The following is a 15,813-nucleotide window of genomic DNA, read 5'->3' as shown; positions in this document are numbered from 1 at the left end:
GGAAAAGGGCGGGGTGGCAGAAAAGAGGGCTTGCCGGACTGGCCCATTCTACCCTTCCCCCTTCCCTACGCCTGCGTAATGCAGCGTCCAGGTTGCAACCGCCGTATGCGAGAGAAGAATAATGCGTGGCTGTAAAGGCTGCGAATTTTCGCCAGTTGTTTCTCTCTCCTCTCTCTCCTCTCTCTCCTCTCTCACTGCACTTTTTTCTATTATCTAGAGCTGAATTTCCTCTTTTCATACCCTCCTCCATTCTTGGAAATGTCGACAAAACGAACGCCGTCCGTCGGGCAATATTCCTATAGCCGGAATGAGCAGCGTCGGCATGACCGCGTCGTCGTCCTCGTCGTCCTTCACAGAAGCACCGTGCAACCCCAGCCAGCAGCCACCACCATTCCACCAGGCTGAAAGCATGAACATGACGCCGTTCATGACAAACGCAAACTACCGCATTATCTCGCCGTTGGTCCAAAGACGACACCAAAGCGCCGAGTGTGATGCCAGGGCTCCCTGCGTGGATGTCGCCCACATCAGTGTCTCGCACGTATTTCCCTGCCACGCTGGCGAAAGACGTAGAGGCAGAGGAGGACATGGGCATGTGCGGCGGGTACGATGGCGTGGTGGACGGACAGGGATTGCGTACCGAGTATGACGTGTTGCCTTACGAGATCCACGCATGGTCGAGCCATTCGGCCAATTTCCTGCCACATAACATTCAGGTGGATCGACCGCACGACCAGGCGTCGAGGTGGTCGACCAATGCCAACAACCACCGGCAATACATCACGCTGCGGACTCGAGCATCCAGCGCTTGTCAGTAAGTAGGCCACATGAGATTGTCACTTTGTTCTAGCAGCAGGCGATTTGTACTGCATTTGTATGTGCGCATGGCTGAATGACGGTCGCTTGTGCGCTCTGTTGCAGTGGATATTCTCTTGGATGCGAGGGGAGATTGCCCTCTCCGTTGTGTGTTCTCTTGCTAATCGTTCATATCACGTCTGCACGCTCTCCGGGCACGGGGGCGAGCCTCTGCTCTTGGGCTCTTCTAGGATCGATAAAATTCGGCAAGTTCCACAAGAGTAAGTGCATACACAGCGAAACGTAGGATGAAGCGCTGAGGCAGGCGACATGTGTGTTGATATCTCCCCTTTCCGTAGCCCATGTATGCAACCTCAAGGAGTTCAAGGTCTTTGGCGGCATGAACCAGGACACCATGACCGAGCTGCTCTACAGCGGACTACGCAACGACAACGAGCCCGAGACAATATCGGTCAAGCAGAGGCTTAGTGGATATGTAAGTAGCCTGGCCCCACTGCTCTCTCCAAGGCAGCATTGCCCGCATGCAGCACAACTGCTAAACAGAAAAACGCAAATAGTACATTCCGTGCCAGTACATCAAGATCCAGCCGTTGCTAGCACACGACCAAAAGTTCAACTTCAGTGTTTGGTACGTGGAGTTGCGCGGAACCATGGATCCTCAGATTATGCAGCCCATCATCCGTGACTTTGAGCAGCTAAAGGAGCGCGAGGTGGTCAGATCGTGCCTCAAGTTCTTCCGCGAACGCAACTACACCGACGCCTTCAAGGCCCTGCAGCAGCAGTCAAACGTGCAGTTTGAGACTCCGCTTCTGACACAGCTGCACGAGGCCCTGGTTGACAAAGCCGACTATGATCGTGCTGAGCAGCTTCTCCAGCGCGCTGAGCAGTCAGGCATCTTTGGCACCTGCATTGCCAAGATTCCGTACCGGGCCAAGTGGGGTACGGCCGCGGATCCGGAGCTGTATCCATGCCCATCGCCGCGCGGCGGCCACCAGATGTGCGTGGACTCCGAGAACCGCGAAGCATATCTGTACGGCGGGTGGGATGGCGCCAACAACATGGGCGATCTGTGGGTGTTCAAGATGGACACAGGCCGGTGGACGTGCATCAGCAGCAACACGCGGGACCATGGCGGACCTGGCCCATGCTCGTGCCACTCGATGTGCTTTGACAGCGTCACAAAGTGCCTCTACATCATGGGGCGCTACGTCGAGCACGAGCACCGAGCCAACATCGGCCTGGAAAACGACCTGTACTGCTATGACACAATCCGTGACGAGTGGCTGATGCTGTCGGAGAACACAGGAGGTCCTTGGCGGGCCCAAGCTGGTGTTTGATGCGCAGATGGTGTTCGATCCGCGGTTCTCGAGCATCTACGTGTACGGCGGTAAGGTCCTGCAGCCAAACAACAGCGACACTGACTATGTGTATAGCGGACTGTACAAGTTTGATCTGCGCCGGCATGCCTGGACCATGCTCAAACCCGACGCCCACATGCATGACAAGGACCAGCATGTGCGTGGCAGGTACTTCCACTCGATGACGATTGATCCGCAGCTGCAGCGCCTGTATGTCGTGTCCAGCAAGCGCGACGTGGCGACGCCCGGCGATCTGTTCATCTACGATATTGCCAGCAACACGTTCTACGAACGCACTCAGGACCTGATGGCCACATGGGGCACGAGGCAGCCAGCAACGCAGCAGCGGTACCTCGCCGAACACCCGCACTATACCACGGGAATGGAGCCGCAGCGTACGGCGCTGATGGCGCCCGAGGCCAGCGAGATCCACCCGCACCACGTCCACCTGGTGCAGGACGGCCGCTCGGTCATGACCACTCTGGACACTGAGCGTCAGGAGCTCTACGTGATGGCGTCGGTGCAAAACGAGAGCAGCAGTGCGCTGCCCTTGCAGTCGATGATGTCGATGCGCAGCCGCGACGTCATGGGGACAGCGGAGCTGCATGCTGCCCAGGGCGCCTATGCGTCGTACTCGTCGGGCGCCGGCTTCCTGCCATGCTCCAGCATCATGGACTCGGGCGTGCGGTACACTGTGTCGCCGACAATGTCGACCATGCGCCCCAAATCTAGCCGCAGAGATAACCAGCGCAAGGCTGTCGAGGAGTGCGTCCTGATGGTCGTGCTATGCTATCATATCCCTACAGAGACGTGGACAGAGGTGTACCATTCGGCACGCAGCCCTGCAGCACTCGGAATGGCTCCCGGCTCATACCCGTCGGCACGGTTTGCCCAAGACTGGGTATATGACCGGCAGACACGCAAGCACTTCATGTTTGGCGGCAACCCGAACTGGCCAACCAACAAGAGCGCCCGCTTCAACGATACATGGGAGATGAGCATGATGAGACCCAGCCCCCAGGACATTCTGCGCCGTGCCCTCTACCTGGTACGCCAGCGTCGCTACCTTGACATGTGTGCAGGCTTGGCAAGCCAGCGCCAGCCCAACTGTGTGGACGAGATCAAGGCGTCGGCCATCCCAAGCCCGAATCTGATGGACGAGAAGCCAGAGCCAATCCCTGGCCTTGGAATGACTGTTTCTGGTCCGCCCACTGCATCGACATCAAAGGGAGGCACAGCCCAGGCGCTGGCATATCTGCAGCAGTGCGTTTCGCCGCTGGTAAACCACTCGGATCCCAGCGAGAGTCACTCATTCCGCGCACTGAGCACGGCGCTGTTCCAGATCTCAGCGAACCAGAGTGTGGTCAAGCCGGCGCCCTCACACGAGCTGCTGCGCAAAGAAAGGGCTGATGTCTACAATGCACTGCTGTTCTACTTCCCAGAGAGTGGGCGGCAGCCAGACTCGCAGCTAGATGAGCTGGTCCCGATGGTCCTAGACTGAAGCCCGTTATAGTCATAATTTAAAAAAAAAAAGACTGCTCTACCTTTTATTAAGAACTCTCTACATCCTCATCCACCGAATCAACATCAACGTCATCGTCTTCATGGTCTACTGGCTCCCGTGCGACGCTGGTATCGCCAATAAATGGAATCAATGTGCCGGTGCGCCTGCAGTAGCTGTCATACTGCGGACCAAAAAACACTCTCAGCGTGTGCTCCTCATACCTCGTCCTCCGCAAAAAGAAGTACCCGAGCACTGCTGCAAACCCAATTACCGATACCGGGTTCTTCAGCATAATCTGCAGTCCGACCGCCCACAAGAAGAACCCTACGTACGATGGGTGCCTCTCGTACTTGTACACACCATGTGTAATCAGCTGGTGGTCAGATTCCTTCCGATTCGCAATATAGTGGTTGAAGCTCGATTTCGCTGTAACCATCGCCAGCGTACGCATTGCCTGGCCAAGCACTGCCATCACCAGACCAGCACAGGTCACCACACCTGGCGCCTTGCTCGACCCACACAAGTACGACTCGATGCAGTACTCTGCAATTGACACCAGCATCGCCTTGTAATAGTGGTTGCCCTCGTCGGGATTGAACATGAAGGACTCCATGGTGACGCGCGTCGGATTGTACATGGCCACGCTCAGGTACTCAAGCATGTGGTAGACAGCAGCCACGGCTATGTAGAGCCCGAGGACTCCAAAGTGCGTGAAGCCAAGCGTCATAGCGGCAGAGAGACCGAGACCGATCAAAATGCCGAGACCACAGGCTGTCAGTGCAATGTTGTGGGCAGAGTGAATTTCGTAGTCGAGCGAGACTACCGGCGTGTACCATTTGTCGGTGGTGTGCGGGCGACGCCGGAAGAGGCCAACTCGGGGCGTGAATGCTGCTGCCCGGGCATCGTCGTCTGCCATTGTGGAAAATTCAAAAGCGAAAAATGAGTGGGTGCACAGTAAACAAGCGCACCAGTTTGTAGAGAAAAAACGCCTGCATCTGAAAGTTTGGGTAGGACCGCTTGGTTCCACATGTCATCAGCCTCGCTGTCTGGTCCGATCGCCATTGGGGGTTTGTGTTCTATTTCCCACTATGAAACTGTCACGAACAGCAAGTAAATAGAACGTGCTCCCTCTTCTCTCGTCTTTTCGTTCTCCTTTGCTTTCCTCTCTTCCACCTTCCATTTTTCACGAACTACCTTATTGCCCTCACTCTCTTCCTCCCCCACCTCCTGTTTACCATGCGTGTCTCAATTTTCGCTCTGACCGCACTGCTGGGCAGTGCCGTCGCTCTGGACAAAATTGTGATCAAGGACAACAAGTTCTTCAACTCTGTGACCGGCGACGAGTTTTTCTTCAAGGGTCTGGCTTACCAGCCCGAGAACGGCGAGCCGGATCCCAACAACCGCGACCCGCTGGCCGACACGGTCGGATGCAAGCGCGACATTGAGTCCTTCAAGGACCTGGGCATCAACGCCATCCGCGTGTACCAAACCGACTACACCAAGAACCACGACGTGTGCATGGCTGCCCTGGAGAAGGCCGGCATCTACGTGGTTCTGGACGTGCCCGCCCCCAGCTACGCTATCAACCGGGCGTACCCGGAGTGGACGACCGATCTGTTCGCCAAGTTCCGCGCCAAGGTCGACAACTTTTCGGTCTACAAGAATGTGGCCGCGTACGTCATTGGCAACGAGGTCACTAATGACGATAAGACGACACCGGCGGCTGCCTTTGTGAAGGCTGCGGCACGCGATATCAAGGCGTACCTGAAGAAGCAGAACATCACAACGCCGGTCGGCTATGCGTCGAACGACGAGCCCTCGATCCGTGACCAGCTGGCAGCCCACTTTGTGTGCAGTGAGAACAACTCCGAGAACGTCGACTTTTATGGCATGAACCTGTACAACTGGTGCGGCGACATGACGTTTGAGACGTCCGGGTACGAAGAGTTTGTCAAGCAGTACGCCAGCTACCCGGTCCCCGTGCTGCTGACCGAGTACGGCTGCAACGCTCAGCGCCCGCGCAAGTTCCCTGAGGTTGGATCCCTGTATGGCAGCGACATGGACACTGTGTTCTCGGGCGGCTTCATGTACGAGTACTCAGAGGAGGCCAACAACTACGGCCTGGCATCGGTCACGTACGGCAAGACTGGTGTCGAAAAGACTGATGACTACGACAACTTCAAGAAGGCTCTGGCGGCGGTCTCCCCCAAGGGTGTCAAGATGAGCGAATACAAGCAGTCCTCGGCCAAGCGCCCCTCGTGCCCCAGCGTTACTGACACATGGCATGTCGCTCCCAAGATCCTGCCACCGACGCCCTCGTCTGCCAGCTGCCAGTGCATCTCTAGCTCGTTCTCGTGCGCGATCAAGGGCAACGTCACGGATTCGGATGCTGGCAAGGCGGGCGATCTGATCGGCAACGTGTGCAAGGACGTGTCGTGCTCGGAGATCCAGACGAACACCGCCAAGGGCGAGTACGGACACTACGCGTTCTGCGACGTCTCTGTGCGCGCATCGTACGCCGTTAACGCATACTATGAAGACAAGAAGCAGTGCAAGGCTGACGGATTTGATACGCAGACTGCCAAGCCGTCGTCGAAGGCGGACTCGTGCGCGGACAAGACCACCGACATCAACACACCCAGCAACAACAACGGACGGGTGCCGACGGTCGATGACTCGGAGCTCGAGGACCTTGAGAGCGGCAGCTCATCTGGTCACCGCAGCTCGTCGGGCAGCTCGCTGGGTACCAGCGCTGCGGGATCTGTCTCCATGCTGGCTCTGGCGTCAACGCAGGTTGCTGTGGTGTTTGCCGCCGCCATGCTGATTTAAAGATAGGGCAGTGGGATACTTTGTGTCTGGGATCGGATTTCCAGCGACCATTACAATGGCTTTGTTGAAATCGAACAATGTTTGAGAAAATAACCTGAAATCCCGCCACAGGCAGCCTGTGTCGTCGTGTGTGGCTGATGCAGTGCTTCTGCATATAGGTGCGCAGACATATGCGCAGCACACGTCAATGAACACGGGGGTGCGGGGTCAATGGCCGTATGTCAATGCCCAATTCACCTCGGTTGCCTCCTTCACTCCACTGCTTCTGTCTGATCTCTTTATCGACCCAACGCATCTCTATCTCTCCGTCAGCTTTTTTTTGGTGGGGCCAGTAGCGAAGAATTTTCTCGCAAAGAGCCTCGGTCCACGGCGGGATTTCGATGCTGGCTTTCACTGACTCGGGGCTGCACCTTCCTTATTTGGGACGGTGTGAACAAAAAGAACCAGTGCGCCGAGTGTTCATGACGCTGTTGCAAGATAAAGCAAACGGGCCAGCTCGATTCCGTATTCGTAGCTGTGCGTTCTCATGGACATCGACTAGTTGTTTGAGGTACTTGGTGGGCGTTGATGGAGGGCGTGCATGGCTAGCATCGGCAGCCTTACTCCTTGTTTGGTTAGACATCTAACCCCATTTGTCAGCTTGTAGAAGCGCGCGCGCCAGGTACGACTCGAAATGGCAAGGGCTATTTAAGCTATTTTCCGTCCCGCGCCCGTCTGCCGATTCCTTCGTGTCCTACCCACATCTCAGGACGCTCTTCTTCTTTCCTCATTTTATTTCCTATCCCTCCTTATGCACAGCTGCACAGACCCATCCACGCCATTACGCTGACATCACTATTCTTCTTAGCCAGTATTTGCCCTAGTATTGCTTTTACACATTACCCTTGATTCTAGACATCACGGACTATGTCTGAGCGCAGGTCCGACGCCAAACAGCCAGAAAATGAGAAGGAGCATTCCGGGGACGCTGCTCCAGGGTCGACGCCACTCGTCTCTCGCCACTCCAGCGATAGCTCCCTCCCCTCCCTGAGCCCGCGCCCATCCGAGGAGTCCTTGAGCAGCGTATCGTCAGACAGCATGCTGGAGACAATCAGCAGCAAACCGACGTACATGGACAGACCTGCGCCGATCGACCGGCACGCTGAGGCCCGCGTTGGTCCATTCGAGCGTGATTTGTCGCGGCTGGCAGCCCGCCTGCAGCCAGACCCTACAGCCACCAGCTCCGTGCAACGCACAGGACCTGGACGCGTGCAGCGGCCACTACAAATTCATCTGGATGTTGCGGCTGTCGAACATGACATCGACACGCCCACCAGCAGCGCGCCTGCTGGAGCAGACAACCCAGGTCTGCTGTCGCACTATCTGCAGCTTGCCGATATCGACCAGCAGCGCGAGCGGCTGGGCCAGAAGCATATGGAGCAGAAGCGGCGGATGCAGCATGGCACGGGCTCGCGGCGGCGGCGGATCCAGAAACTGCGCGACCAGCTACACGCCTCCAGCCTGTCACGTATCAGAAACAGATCGCACAGGCAGTCGGTGCAGCCTGACGCAGAACCTAACGTCGCGAGCAGTGAGACATCGGTGACAAAGCCAAATTTGGCCACAGTGCCTGCTAAACCAGCGGCAGCATCACGCCATGCAAGCACAAGGGCTAGTGTGCTTGAGGAGCCCACAGATCCTGCAGAGTTCAACGAGAAGGTCACCTTTGCCAGCGAAAAAAATGCGATTGACCAGACAAACACCAGCGGGTCGGCGCCAGCGAATAAGACACCGCCCGCCATGCGCGCGCCGTTCAATGCAGTCAACCTGACGCAGTTTCTGCCATATGCACTGTCGACACCTGGCCTGCAATCGCTGATCAACTCGCCAGCCATCTCACGCGCCAACAGCATCGACGACATGGGTGACTGGATGAGACGCCATGGACCCCTGCTGGACACAATTGCACCTACACCGACGTCTGTGACTCATGAAAAGGAGGCGGCCATTCTAGACGCCAAACGCAGGGCGCTGATGAAGGGAATCCAGAAGCTGCTGCTGCACCAGCGCCTGCTCTGCTTGCTGGCAGAGGCTATGATGCAGTATGGTGCGCCCCTGCACCACCTGGAAGATAATCTGCTGCGGATGGCACGGCATCTGTGCATCACTGCCACGTTCACAACCATTCCTGGGCTGGTCCTGATCTCGATTGAGGATACGGCGACGTCCACTACGGAGACCAAGATCATCCGCTGCCCGAACGGCTATGATATGCACCGACTCGAGTTAACCGACCGCGTGTTCAGGCGTGTAAGTCGCGACAAGATGACGGTTGAAGAAGCCCTGGGTGAGCTGGACCGCATCATGAGCGCACCACCCCTGTTCGCTTGGTACTGGCAGGTGCTTGACTGGGGACTAGCGTCGTGGTCCGTGTGCCTACTGGCTTTTAGTGGATCGTGGTGGGACTCGCTAGCAGCCCTAATCCTTGGCATCGTCATCGGGTGCCTGAATCTGGTTGCCGGTCGACTAAAGGGCTACACAAACCTGTTCGAGGTCTCGGTCAGCATTCTGTCTGGCTTTGTTGCTACAATCTTCCCTAGCCACCTATGCTTTGCCGCCGTCACACTATCCGCCACCGTGGTCCTGCTGCCCGGCCTGGTTCTTACTACGGGCGTCATCGAGCTGACAGCGCGCAACATGCACGCTGGCACGATCCGCGTATTCTACGCGCTAGTCTTGGCATTCATCATCGCATTTGGCATCGAGCTGGGCAACAACATATTTGTGGAGATTTTCTCGCGGCCAGGACGCGTTCCAGACATGAATACAGGCACCTGTAGCCCTGTCTCTCAGTGGTACTGGTGGCTAACCTTCCCTGTTTCAATCTGCAGCATCTGCCTCCTGATCAACGTGCACCCGCGCGACTGGCACGCGTGCGTTATTGTTGGCGGCGCCATGTTCGCCGTGTTCTGGTACTTAGTGATGCACCTGCAGCTGACGATTATCGGGCCGGTTGTTGCCGCGTTTGTGCTCGGCCTGGTGGCCAACCTGTGGAGCAAGCTGTTCAAGCACAATGCGTACGCAGTCATGCTACCTGGCATGATGATCCTCGTACCAGGGAGCGTTGGTGTGCGTGGCATCCTGTCCATGTTCACTGCTTCGGGATCGAGCACGCAGCTGGCGGTACAGATGATCCGCACGTCGCTGAGCATCATGACTGGGTTGTTTGCCAGCACATTTGTAGTCTACCCACGTGGCAAGAAGCACTCGGCGCTGCTGACTGTCTGAGGATGAGTGATGATATCCATATTGCCATAGTATGTAATCATCTAAACGCGCATATATTTTCGAGATCATCAAAAGCTTTTGCCTCTGTAACCCACAGCATTTTTTTGTCTATATATACCATTGCTTCTGAGAATGCCCAATTACCAGGTCGTGCGCTGTGCCGAGGACAAGTGTGCTCGGTTCCAGACTCAGCAGGAGAAGAAAACCAAGAAATGGTCTTGCGTTGTGTGTGGCCTAAAGCAAAGCCTAAAACGTGTATACTTTGAGTCAACTGCGTCCAAGGACTGCCGTCCGATCGTCATGGAGATGAACATGAAGAGTGGACAAACAAACCAAGTTAAGCAGCAAATGATGTCATGTCTTCCATCGCTATCATCCAGTTCGCAAATGGTTCAGAGCCAGGAGCAGAATACCAACGGCGATATCCCTCGATCCAAATGGAATCGGTATTTGGATGACGCGAACGAGCCTGACGATGTAGCGACCGATGATCAACAACTGGACAAATCCGGCCGTATCACTCTGGGACCAGCCCCTAGCAAGGAAGTGAAGAATTGTAGGCCAACTGCGGCAAAAAAAACTGTTGATGTTTCCGGAGCCAGAACATCACTAACGGTGCGCAGTAAGCCATATGAGCGACCGGCGACACCTATCACAGCAAACACTTCACTTTCCGCGGCCCTGGCGAACCTCCGGCAAAACAAACAGCCTGTAGCGAGTACTCGTTCGACTGCTCAGACCTCGGTCCCTGCCCAGAGACCTGCTCCAGCCCAGCCCGCACCCAAGATCTCCCATGAGTCCTCACGCTGGGACCAGTACATCTCCGAATCAGAATCCGATTCAAACTCCGAATAAAAAGCGTCTAATTCTTCTTTCCCTTCTTCGACTGTGCCTTGCTTGCCCCATCCTTTGTGGTTAGGAACCCGCCGTCCTCCAATGCTTGCCGCGCAGCATTGTTTATAAGTTTGAACCGGTCAGGCCCCAGGTGCGTGCCACCAAACCACCGGGTAACGACAACCATGACATCCTCAGCTTCAAGCAGCTGCAGCAGATGCCCAAGTCTTTTCCCAGCAGCCGTCTCGCCGTCATCGTCGTTGTCTTGGCAGATCGAGCCGTTCTCCAGACGGATTCTGTATGCTAGAATGTTGTGTGTTGCCTGCGCAATTCGCTTGTCTTCGAGCAGACGGTCGCGCACCATTACCACATCCTCGCTGCTGGTGACGCTAGCGATGTGCGCGACAAATACACTCTTTTTCATCTCCAGCGGCAGTCCCGTGTAGATCTCTGGCCCTGCGTACTGGGATTTTGTGCTCATTTGTGCCATTTCGCCTGCCGTGCTGCCACCAAGATCAGGCTGAGGCGAATTCTTGGTTGCTTGGTTGTCGGAAGGCAGGGGGATCGGATCTAGCGGATGTGGCCAGTGCGCCTCCAGGTATTCCGGCAGCCAGGATGCCCATGAAAACACCACAACGTCCTTGCCCAGGTCTTCGTCCCAGATGCGCCGTAGCTCTGCCGCGACATCCTCACGCATGCCAGCGGTCAGCGACAGCTGCCGCTCTGGATACACATATCCAGGCTTTTTGTCTTTGGACTGGCTCCGTAGATCGTGTGATGCAAGCCATTCAAACACCGGCGGGTCCTCTGACGGATATGTTGCTGGTAAATGGAAGCGTATATCGGCCTGGGCCTCCAAAATGTCGAGAGGCACATAAAGTTCAAACGAGCTGTCGCCTGTGATTTCGCTTGTTTTGACTGCTTCATCGCCAAAAATTGCTACTAGAGCTAGGATCTCGTCCTGCTGTCGTTGCCGATTATCCTCAGTGTCTGCCATTGCGTCCTGTGGTTCGTAGTTGAATAGGTGTAAATAACAGAGAGGTGTAATCGGCTGTGAAACCCGCAGCTCTTGGGCATACCAAAAACCCCCCCTCAAATGATTGTAAGATGCAGTTACACATTGTTTTGGGCAATCGTTAGCCCGCATTTCAGCAGGATACCTGTGGTCCTGAATTGCATCCTCATAGCCGAATCCCTACAAGCTATCGAAAGTAGTGCATAATGATGAAACCTACATCTCCCTCGCCGGTCAGCTATACCTGCTTTCTCCACCTCAGCACTTCTCTATCCACAAGCCAGCGCTCAGATGCGAACGAAAAGACAATATCCATTCCCTTAAATACGTACACAATGACGGAGGTGGCGGTCCACAGCCACTGTCTCATGTGTACTTTAGTTTTCCGCAACTGAATGTCAGTTGAAAACGCTCACTTTACATTCCACACTAGTCTATCCAAGTCTTCTATTTATCCTGCTGCTATAATGATGCTGGACTTGAGTACCCCGCCAAGCGACTCTATCACAGAGCCACTGCCCATTGCGTCGCCCGAATATACTGACGAAGTCAAGGAGAAAGCAGCCATTGACGAGAACGATCCCAGGCTCAGGTGGGCCTTTAGAAAGGTAGACGCAACGCTTCTATTTGTGCTATTCCTTAGCAACATGCTCAATTCGATGGACCGCGGAAACCTTGGGCTTTCCAAAGTCGTTGGTCTTGAGAAGGACACTGGGCTGTCTGGATCCGACTTCAACGTCGTCGCCAGCATTATGTACCCGACATACCTTCTACTCATGCTTCCAAGCAACCTGGCCCTGCGCAGGGTTGGAGCACGGCACTGGCTTTCTCTTCTCACTGTTCTGTGGGGCATCATTAACATGTGCATGGCTTTCGCCAAGAACAAGACCGATCTGATTCTGTGCCGTCTGTTCCTTGGTGCCGCTGAGAGCGGTGCGACGCCGGGTGCCTTAATGCTGATCACGCTCTGGTACCCTCGCCAGATGGTTACATCGCGCATTAGTCTTTTCTACTCGGCATTCGCTACTGGGGCAGTCATCGGCGGACCAATTGCAACCGGCATTGGCAAAATAACCAACACGCGCTTCAAGCGGTGGGAGTGGATTTTTTTCATCGAGGGACTGGTCACGGCTGGATACGGATTTATCATGTACCTCTTCTTGGCGGACTATCCCGACAAGAGCTGGATCCTAAAGCCAGAGGAGAAGGCGATAATCAGCCAGCGTATGGCACAGGACCAGGCCGAGGGCGGTAAGAAGGAGATCAGCCGCAAGCGTCTGCTCGACCATGCCCGCGATCCGCTCATTTACTCCCAGGCGCTCATTATGTTTTGCTCCAACTTTGGAATCAACACCATCTTGACATTTTCCTCGATTATTGTCAAGGAGATGGGCTTCAGCGCCGGTGCATCACAGGCTATTCAGGCAGCACCAGGAATCTGCGGTTTCGTCGGAATCCATCTTGCCCGTTTCTATCCAAAGTGGTTTGGTTCCCACTTTCGTAGTTCGCTTTTCTGCGCATTCTGGCTCATCGTTGCATCAGCTATTCTACTGAGCGTCACCAACAACCCAGCGCGGATCGTTGCTCTCTGCATGTTGTCGTTTGGCGGGTTTGGCGGCCACAGCATCGGTCCTGGGTGGATCATGAGCAACGTCGGTGGCCCAACGCGCGCTGCCATTTCAAGTGCGGTGGATATCATGTTTGGTGGTTTGGGCGGCCTTTGCACATCGTACATCTACCGCAACAAGGATGCACCGCGCTACCTGTTTGGGCACGGTATGAATATGTTTGCTGGCTGTCTCACGGTTGTCGTCTCCCTTGTTTCTCACTATATAATCTCTGTTCGTAACAGGCAGAAAGAAACCAATCCGCTCGATATATCTGGAATGCCGCAAGACGAGATCGACTATCTAGAGAATGACCACCCCGCCACCACACCCAGGACTTTCCCGCCTATGGTGCCATTTAAGGGTTGGTTTGGCCTCCATTATGGTTATCCCTTCCTCCCTAATACCATTTTGATCCATTTTGGGCCATATTGGCAGGATTTTAACATTACTTGGCAGATATGTGTTATAGACGGCAGATGCAGTTGCGCACCAGCCAGGACAAACATCAAACGAAGTCTCACTTCTTGTTGTGGTGCGGCGCCAGAGCGTGCTTGATCTGCAGCCCAGTGAATGGGCTTGACGATGGTCCTTGTCATACAGGATATCAGTGGCCTCGTCGTCATACGCGGCCATGGCAATGATCGGCGTATCGCGGTTCGCATTAAATGTGGACTTGATCATACGGGTAGCCTCATCGCCATCAACGATTGGCATACCAACATCCATAAAGATGGCGCGGAACACAGTGCGCCCCATGGCACAGCGGATAGCCTCAGCACCATTGCGCACGACCACGCACTGCATATGTTGGCGGGCAAGCAGAATTTCCATGATCTTGCAGCACACTGGGTTGTCATCAGCTACAAGACAGATGCGGCTCTTCATGAACGGCACGCGTGGCTGATCCATAGCACTGGCTGACGAGTCTGTACGCTGACGGGGTGCCTGCATCGGCACGCTTTGCTTGATTGTACTGATGGCCAGCGGGGCGGCAGTCGCACTGCTCATACTTAGGGTCTGGCCTGAGACAGGCGGGGTCTGGACTGTCAGCGTCGATGACGACGAGCCAGCCATTGATAGCGGCATGTTGCTTGTCTGCAGATGATCGGAGGCAGCTGCTTTGCCACTGGCACCACGACTTGACGTGGCCAGCTCATTGCGCGGATTCAGCAGACTGCCTCGCCGGCTGAGCGACGTAGAAGACGCACGTACATTCATTGGAATGGTGAATGCCGATGTAGTGGTAAGTGAGGGCATGGTGGGCGTGGTGGGTGTGATGTCAGTGCTGGTACTAAATGCACTGTGGGCTGCCTACTCCACTGTGGCTGCCAGAACTCCCGGAGTGGTTGCTGCCGTTCGACGAACCTGATATGACCCGGCGCCATGGCGGAAACTCATGGTGCACGCGGTGATCAGTCGGCTGTGGCAAGCGGTGGCCGATATTGCCTACAGTAGCCGCACGCGCCAGGGGAACACCGCTGGGTGGACTGGTAGCCCGTATTCCGCTCTCTGGGCTTCGGCTAGTGTCAATAAACAAACCCGATGACGCTGCCTTCGCTGGAATGCCTTGCAACTGTGTTTAAATGGTGGAGCGTAGCTGGTGGTGGCGGCGACAGCAGGCTGAGGGATTGGCGGCTGCGTGGTGAATCGACTAAAACCGATTGCACGCTGTGCATGCTTTGTGTGCCACTACTGCTGGTCAGGAACGAGCCATGGCGCCGTACAGGGTGCATGCTGGGCGGGGTCTCCAGTGTCGAGCTGTGTGCTGTGGACGACTGTGTGTCGCTGCGGATCAGTGGGTGGTTGGCAATATCCATCAGCGTCGAGCGGCGCCGCAGCTTGATGATCTCGTTAAAGTTGGCCTGCTCCAGGGCATGCAGATTCTTGAACGTGAATCCGCCGAACTCTGGGTCGTCCTCCAACGCCTGGCACATCGTCCTCATCTTTGGTCCTTTTTGCAATTGGAATCGCCCGTGGCTCCTTCGCACGAGATATCCTCTGGCGTTTCAGGCTCCTCGGATAGCCTGGCTGGTGTGGTCTTGTAGCGTTGGAGCGGTGCGCCCTCGATCGAGGTCAGTGGTGGGAGATCCTCTGACTTGGTTGACGAAATCGGATGCCTGCACCGGCACCACCAAGTGTGGATTTTGGCTTCTCCTGCTCCTCCTCTTTGTGAGACTCGTCGAGCGTGGCACCACGCGAATCAAAATACTCAGTATCTTCGATGTCATCGACCTGAGGCACAAACGCCGGCTGTGCATCCAGGATCGTATCCCAGTTGACTGACTGGAAGAACGGGTGGCTCTTGACCTCAGCAGCGCCATTGTAGCCGAGCCGGCGCTTCGGATCGCGGGTCAGAAGTTTTGAGATGAAGTCGCGTGCTTCAGGTGAAATATCAGGAATACCAACATCGTCGTCGTCGTCGCCATCATCGTCATCATCATCAACAGGCATACCAGCTGCAATAGCCTGCATCTTGTGCTCCTCGCGAAGTTGGCGCTCATCGCGCTTCTCCTGTCTCAGCTCCTCGCGCATCTCGTCGTAAAAGTCGATATCAGCCGACAGGATGTTCTCAAATACCTT

The 15,813-nt window shown here is 55.5% G+C and overlaps 8 protein-coding genes across 8 annotated transcripts; 4 read left to right on the top strand and 4 right to left on the bottom strand.

The window, feature by feature from the left end:
• The first annotated feature begins 176 nt into the window (after positions 1-176).
• On the top strand, positions 177-3,747 carry DL89DRAFT_264441 (uncharacterized protein). The gene is given in 6 exon segments (XM_040886251.1): positions 177-459; positions 491-814; positions 1,024-1,076; positions 1,155-1,291; positions 1,374-2,095; positions 2,115-3,747. The coding sequence occupies 6 exon segments, from the start codon at positions 308-310 to the stop codon at positions 3,673-3,675; spliced, it is 2,949 nt and encodes a 982-aa protein (XP_040747827.1). The 5' UTR covers positions 177-307; the 3' UTR covers positions 3,676-3,747.
• DL89DRAFT_264440 (ICMT-domain-containing protein) lies at positions 3,598-4,641 on the bottom strand. Its single transcript, XM_040886250.1, has one exon. The coding sequence runs from the start codon at positions 4,592-4,594 to the stop codon at positions 3,725-3,727; it is 870 nt and encodes a 289-aa protein (XP_040747826.1). The 5' UTR covers positions 4,595-4,641; the 3' UTR covers positions 3,598-3,724.
• A 101-nt stretch (positions 4,642-4,742) lies between these two features.
• On the top strand, positions 4,743-6,598 carry DL89DRAFT_320093 (uncharacterized protein). Its single transcript, XM_040891182.1, has one exon. The coding sequence runs from the start codon at positions 4,915-4,917 to the stop codon at positions 6,505-6,507; it is 1,593 nt and encodes a 530-aa protein (XP_040747825.1). The 5' UTR covers positions 4,743-4,914; the 3' UTR covers positions 6,508-6,598.
• Positions 6,599-8,583: 1,985 nt separating this feature from the next.
• DL89DRAFT_219383 (DUF1212-domain-containing protein) lies at positions 8,584-9,774 on the top strand (the record flags this gene model as incomplete). The annotated part of the gene is made up of 1 exon (XM_040884387.1): positions 8,584-9,774. One exon carries the CDS (start codon positions 8,584-8,586, stop codon positions 9,772-9,774), a length of 1,191 nt encoding a protein of 396 aa, XP_040747824.1.
• An 862-nt stretch (positions 9,775-10,636) lies between these two features.
• DL89DRAFT_254421 (UPF0029-domain-containing protein) lies at positions 10,637-11,605 on the bottom strand (the record flags this gene model as incomplete). The annotated part of the gene is made up of 1 exon (XM_040885275.1): positions 10,637-11,605. One exon carries the CDS (start codon positions 11,603-11,605, stop codon positions 10,637-10,639), a length of 969 nt encoding a protein of 322 aa, XP_040747823.1.
• A 423-nt stretch (positions 11,606-12,028) lies between these two features.
• DL89DRAFT_232022 (MFS general substrate transporter) lies at positions 12,029-14,004 on the top strand. The gene is made up of 2 exons (XM_040884919.1): positions 12,029-13,552; positions 13,686-14,004. Exons 1-2 carry the CDS (start codon positions 12,091-12,093, stop codon positions 13,700-13,702), a joined length of 1,479 nt encoding a protein of 492 aa, XP_040747821.1. The 5' UTR covers positions 12,029-12,090; the 3' UTR covers positions 13,703-14,004.
• DL89DRAFT_264437 (uncharacterized protein) lies at positions 13,453-14,004 on the bottom strand (the record flags this gene model as incomplete). Its single annotated transcript, XM_040886249.1, has 2 exons — positions 13,686-14,004; positions 13,453-13,552 (listed from the first exon to the last, which is right to left on the bottom strand). A coding segment is annotated over exon 1 (239 nt), but the record flags the coding sequence as incomplete, so codon positions are not given.
• Positions 14,005-15,306: 1,302 nt separating this feature from the next.
• DL89DRAFT_254418 (uncharacterized protein) lies at positions 15,307-15,765 on the bottom strand (the record flags this gene model as incomplete). The annotated part of the gene is made up of 1 exon (XM_040885274.1): positions 15,307-15,765. The coding sequence occupies one exon, from the start codon at positions 15,763-15,765 to the stop codon at positions 15,307-15,309; it is 459 nt and encodes a 152-aa protein (XP_040747820.1).
• Positions 15,766-15,813: the final 48 nt, after the last annotated feature.

This window comes from Linderina pennispora, assembly GCF_002104995.1.
Source record: "Linderina pennispora strain ATCC 12442 chromosome Unknown DL89scaffold_1, whole genome shotgun sequence".
Taxonomy (NCBI): Eukaryota; Fungi; Kickxellomycota; class Kickxellomycetes; order Kickxellales; family Kickxellaceae; genus Linderina; species Linderina pennispora.
Note: the sequence above shows the minus strand (reverse complement) of the source record. Positions and strands in the feature narration are given on the sequence as shown.

What these genes read in the sequence shown, in the direction of transcription:
- DL89DRAFT_264441 (XM_040886251.1), top strand. Translation starts at nt 308, where the DNA reads ATGAGCAGCGTCGGCATGACCGCGTCGTCGTCCTCGTCGTCCTTCACA. An exon ending in ATTCGGCAAGTTCCACAAGA is followed by an intron (nt 1,077 to 1,154) that starts GTAAGTGCATAC and finishes CCCTTTCCGTAG; the next exon opens with CCCATGTATGCAACCTCAAG. An exon ending in AGCAGAGGCTTAGTGGATAT is followed by an intron (nt 1,292 to 1,373) that starts GTAAGTAGCCTG and finishes AAACGCAAATAG; the next exon opens with TACATTCCGTGCCAGTACAT.
- DL89DRAFT_320093 (XM_040891182.1), top strand. Translation starts at nt 4,915, where the DNA reads ATGCGTGTCTCAATTTTCGCTCTGACCGCACTGCTGGGCAGTGCCGTC.
- DL89DRAFT_232022 (XM_040884919.1), top strand. Translation starts at nt 12,091, where the DNA reads ATGATGCTGGACTTGAGTACCCCGCCAAGCGACTCTATCACAGAGCCA.
- DL89DRAFT_264440 (XM_040886250.1), bottom strand. Translation starts at nt 4,594, where the DNA reads ATGGCAGACGACGATGCCCGGGCAGCAGCATTCACGCCCCGAGTTGGC.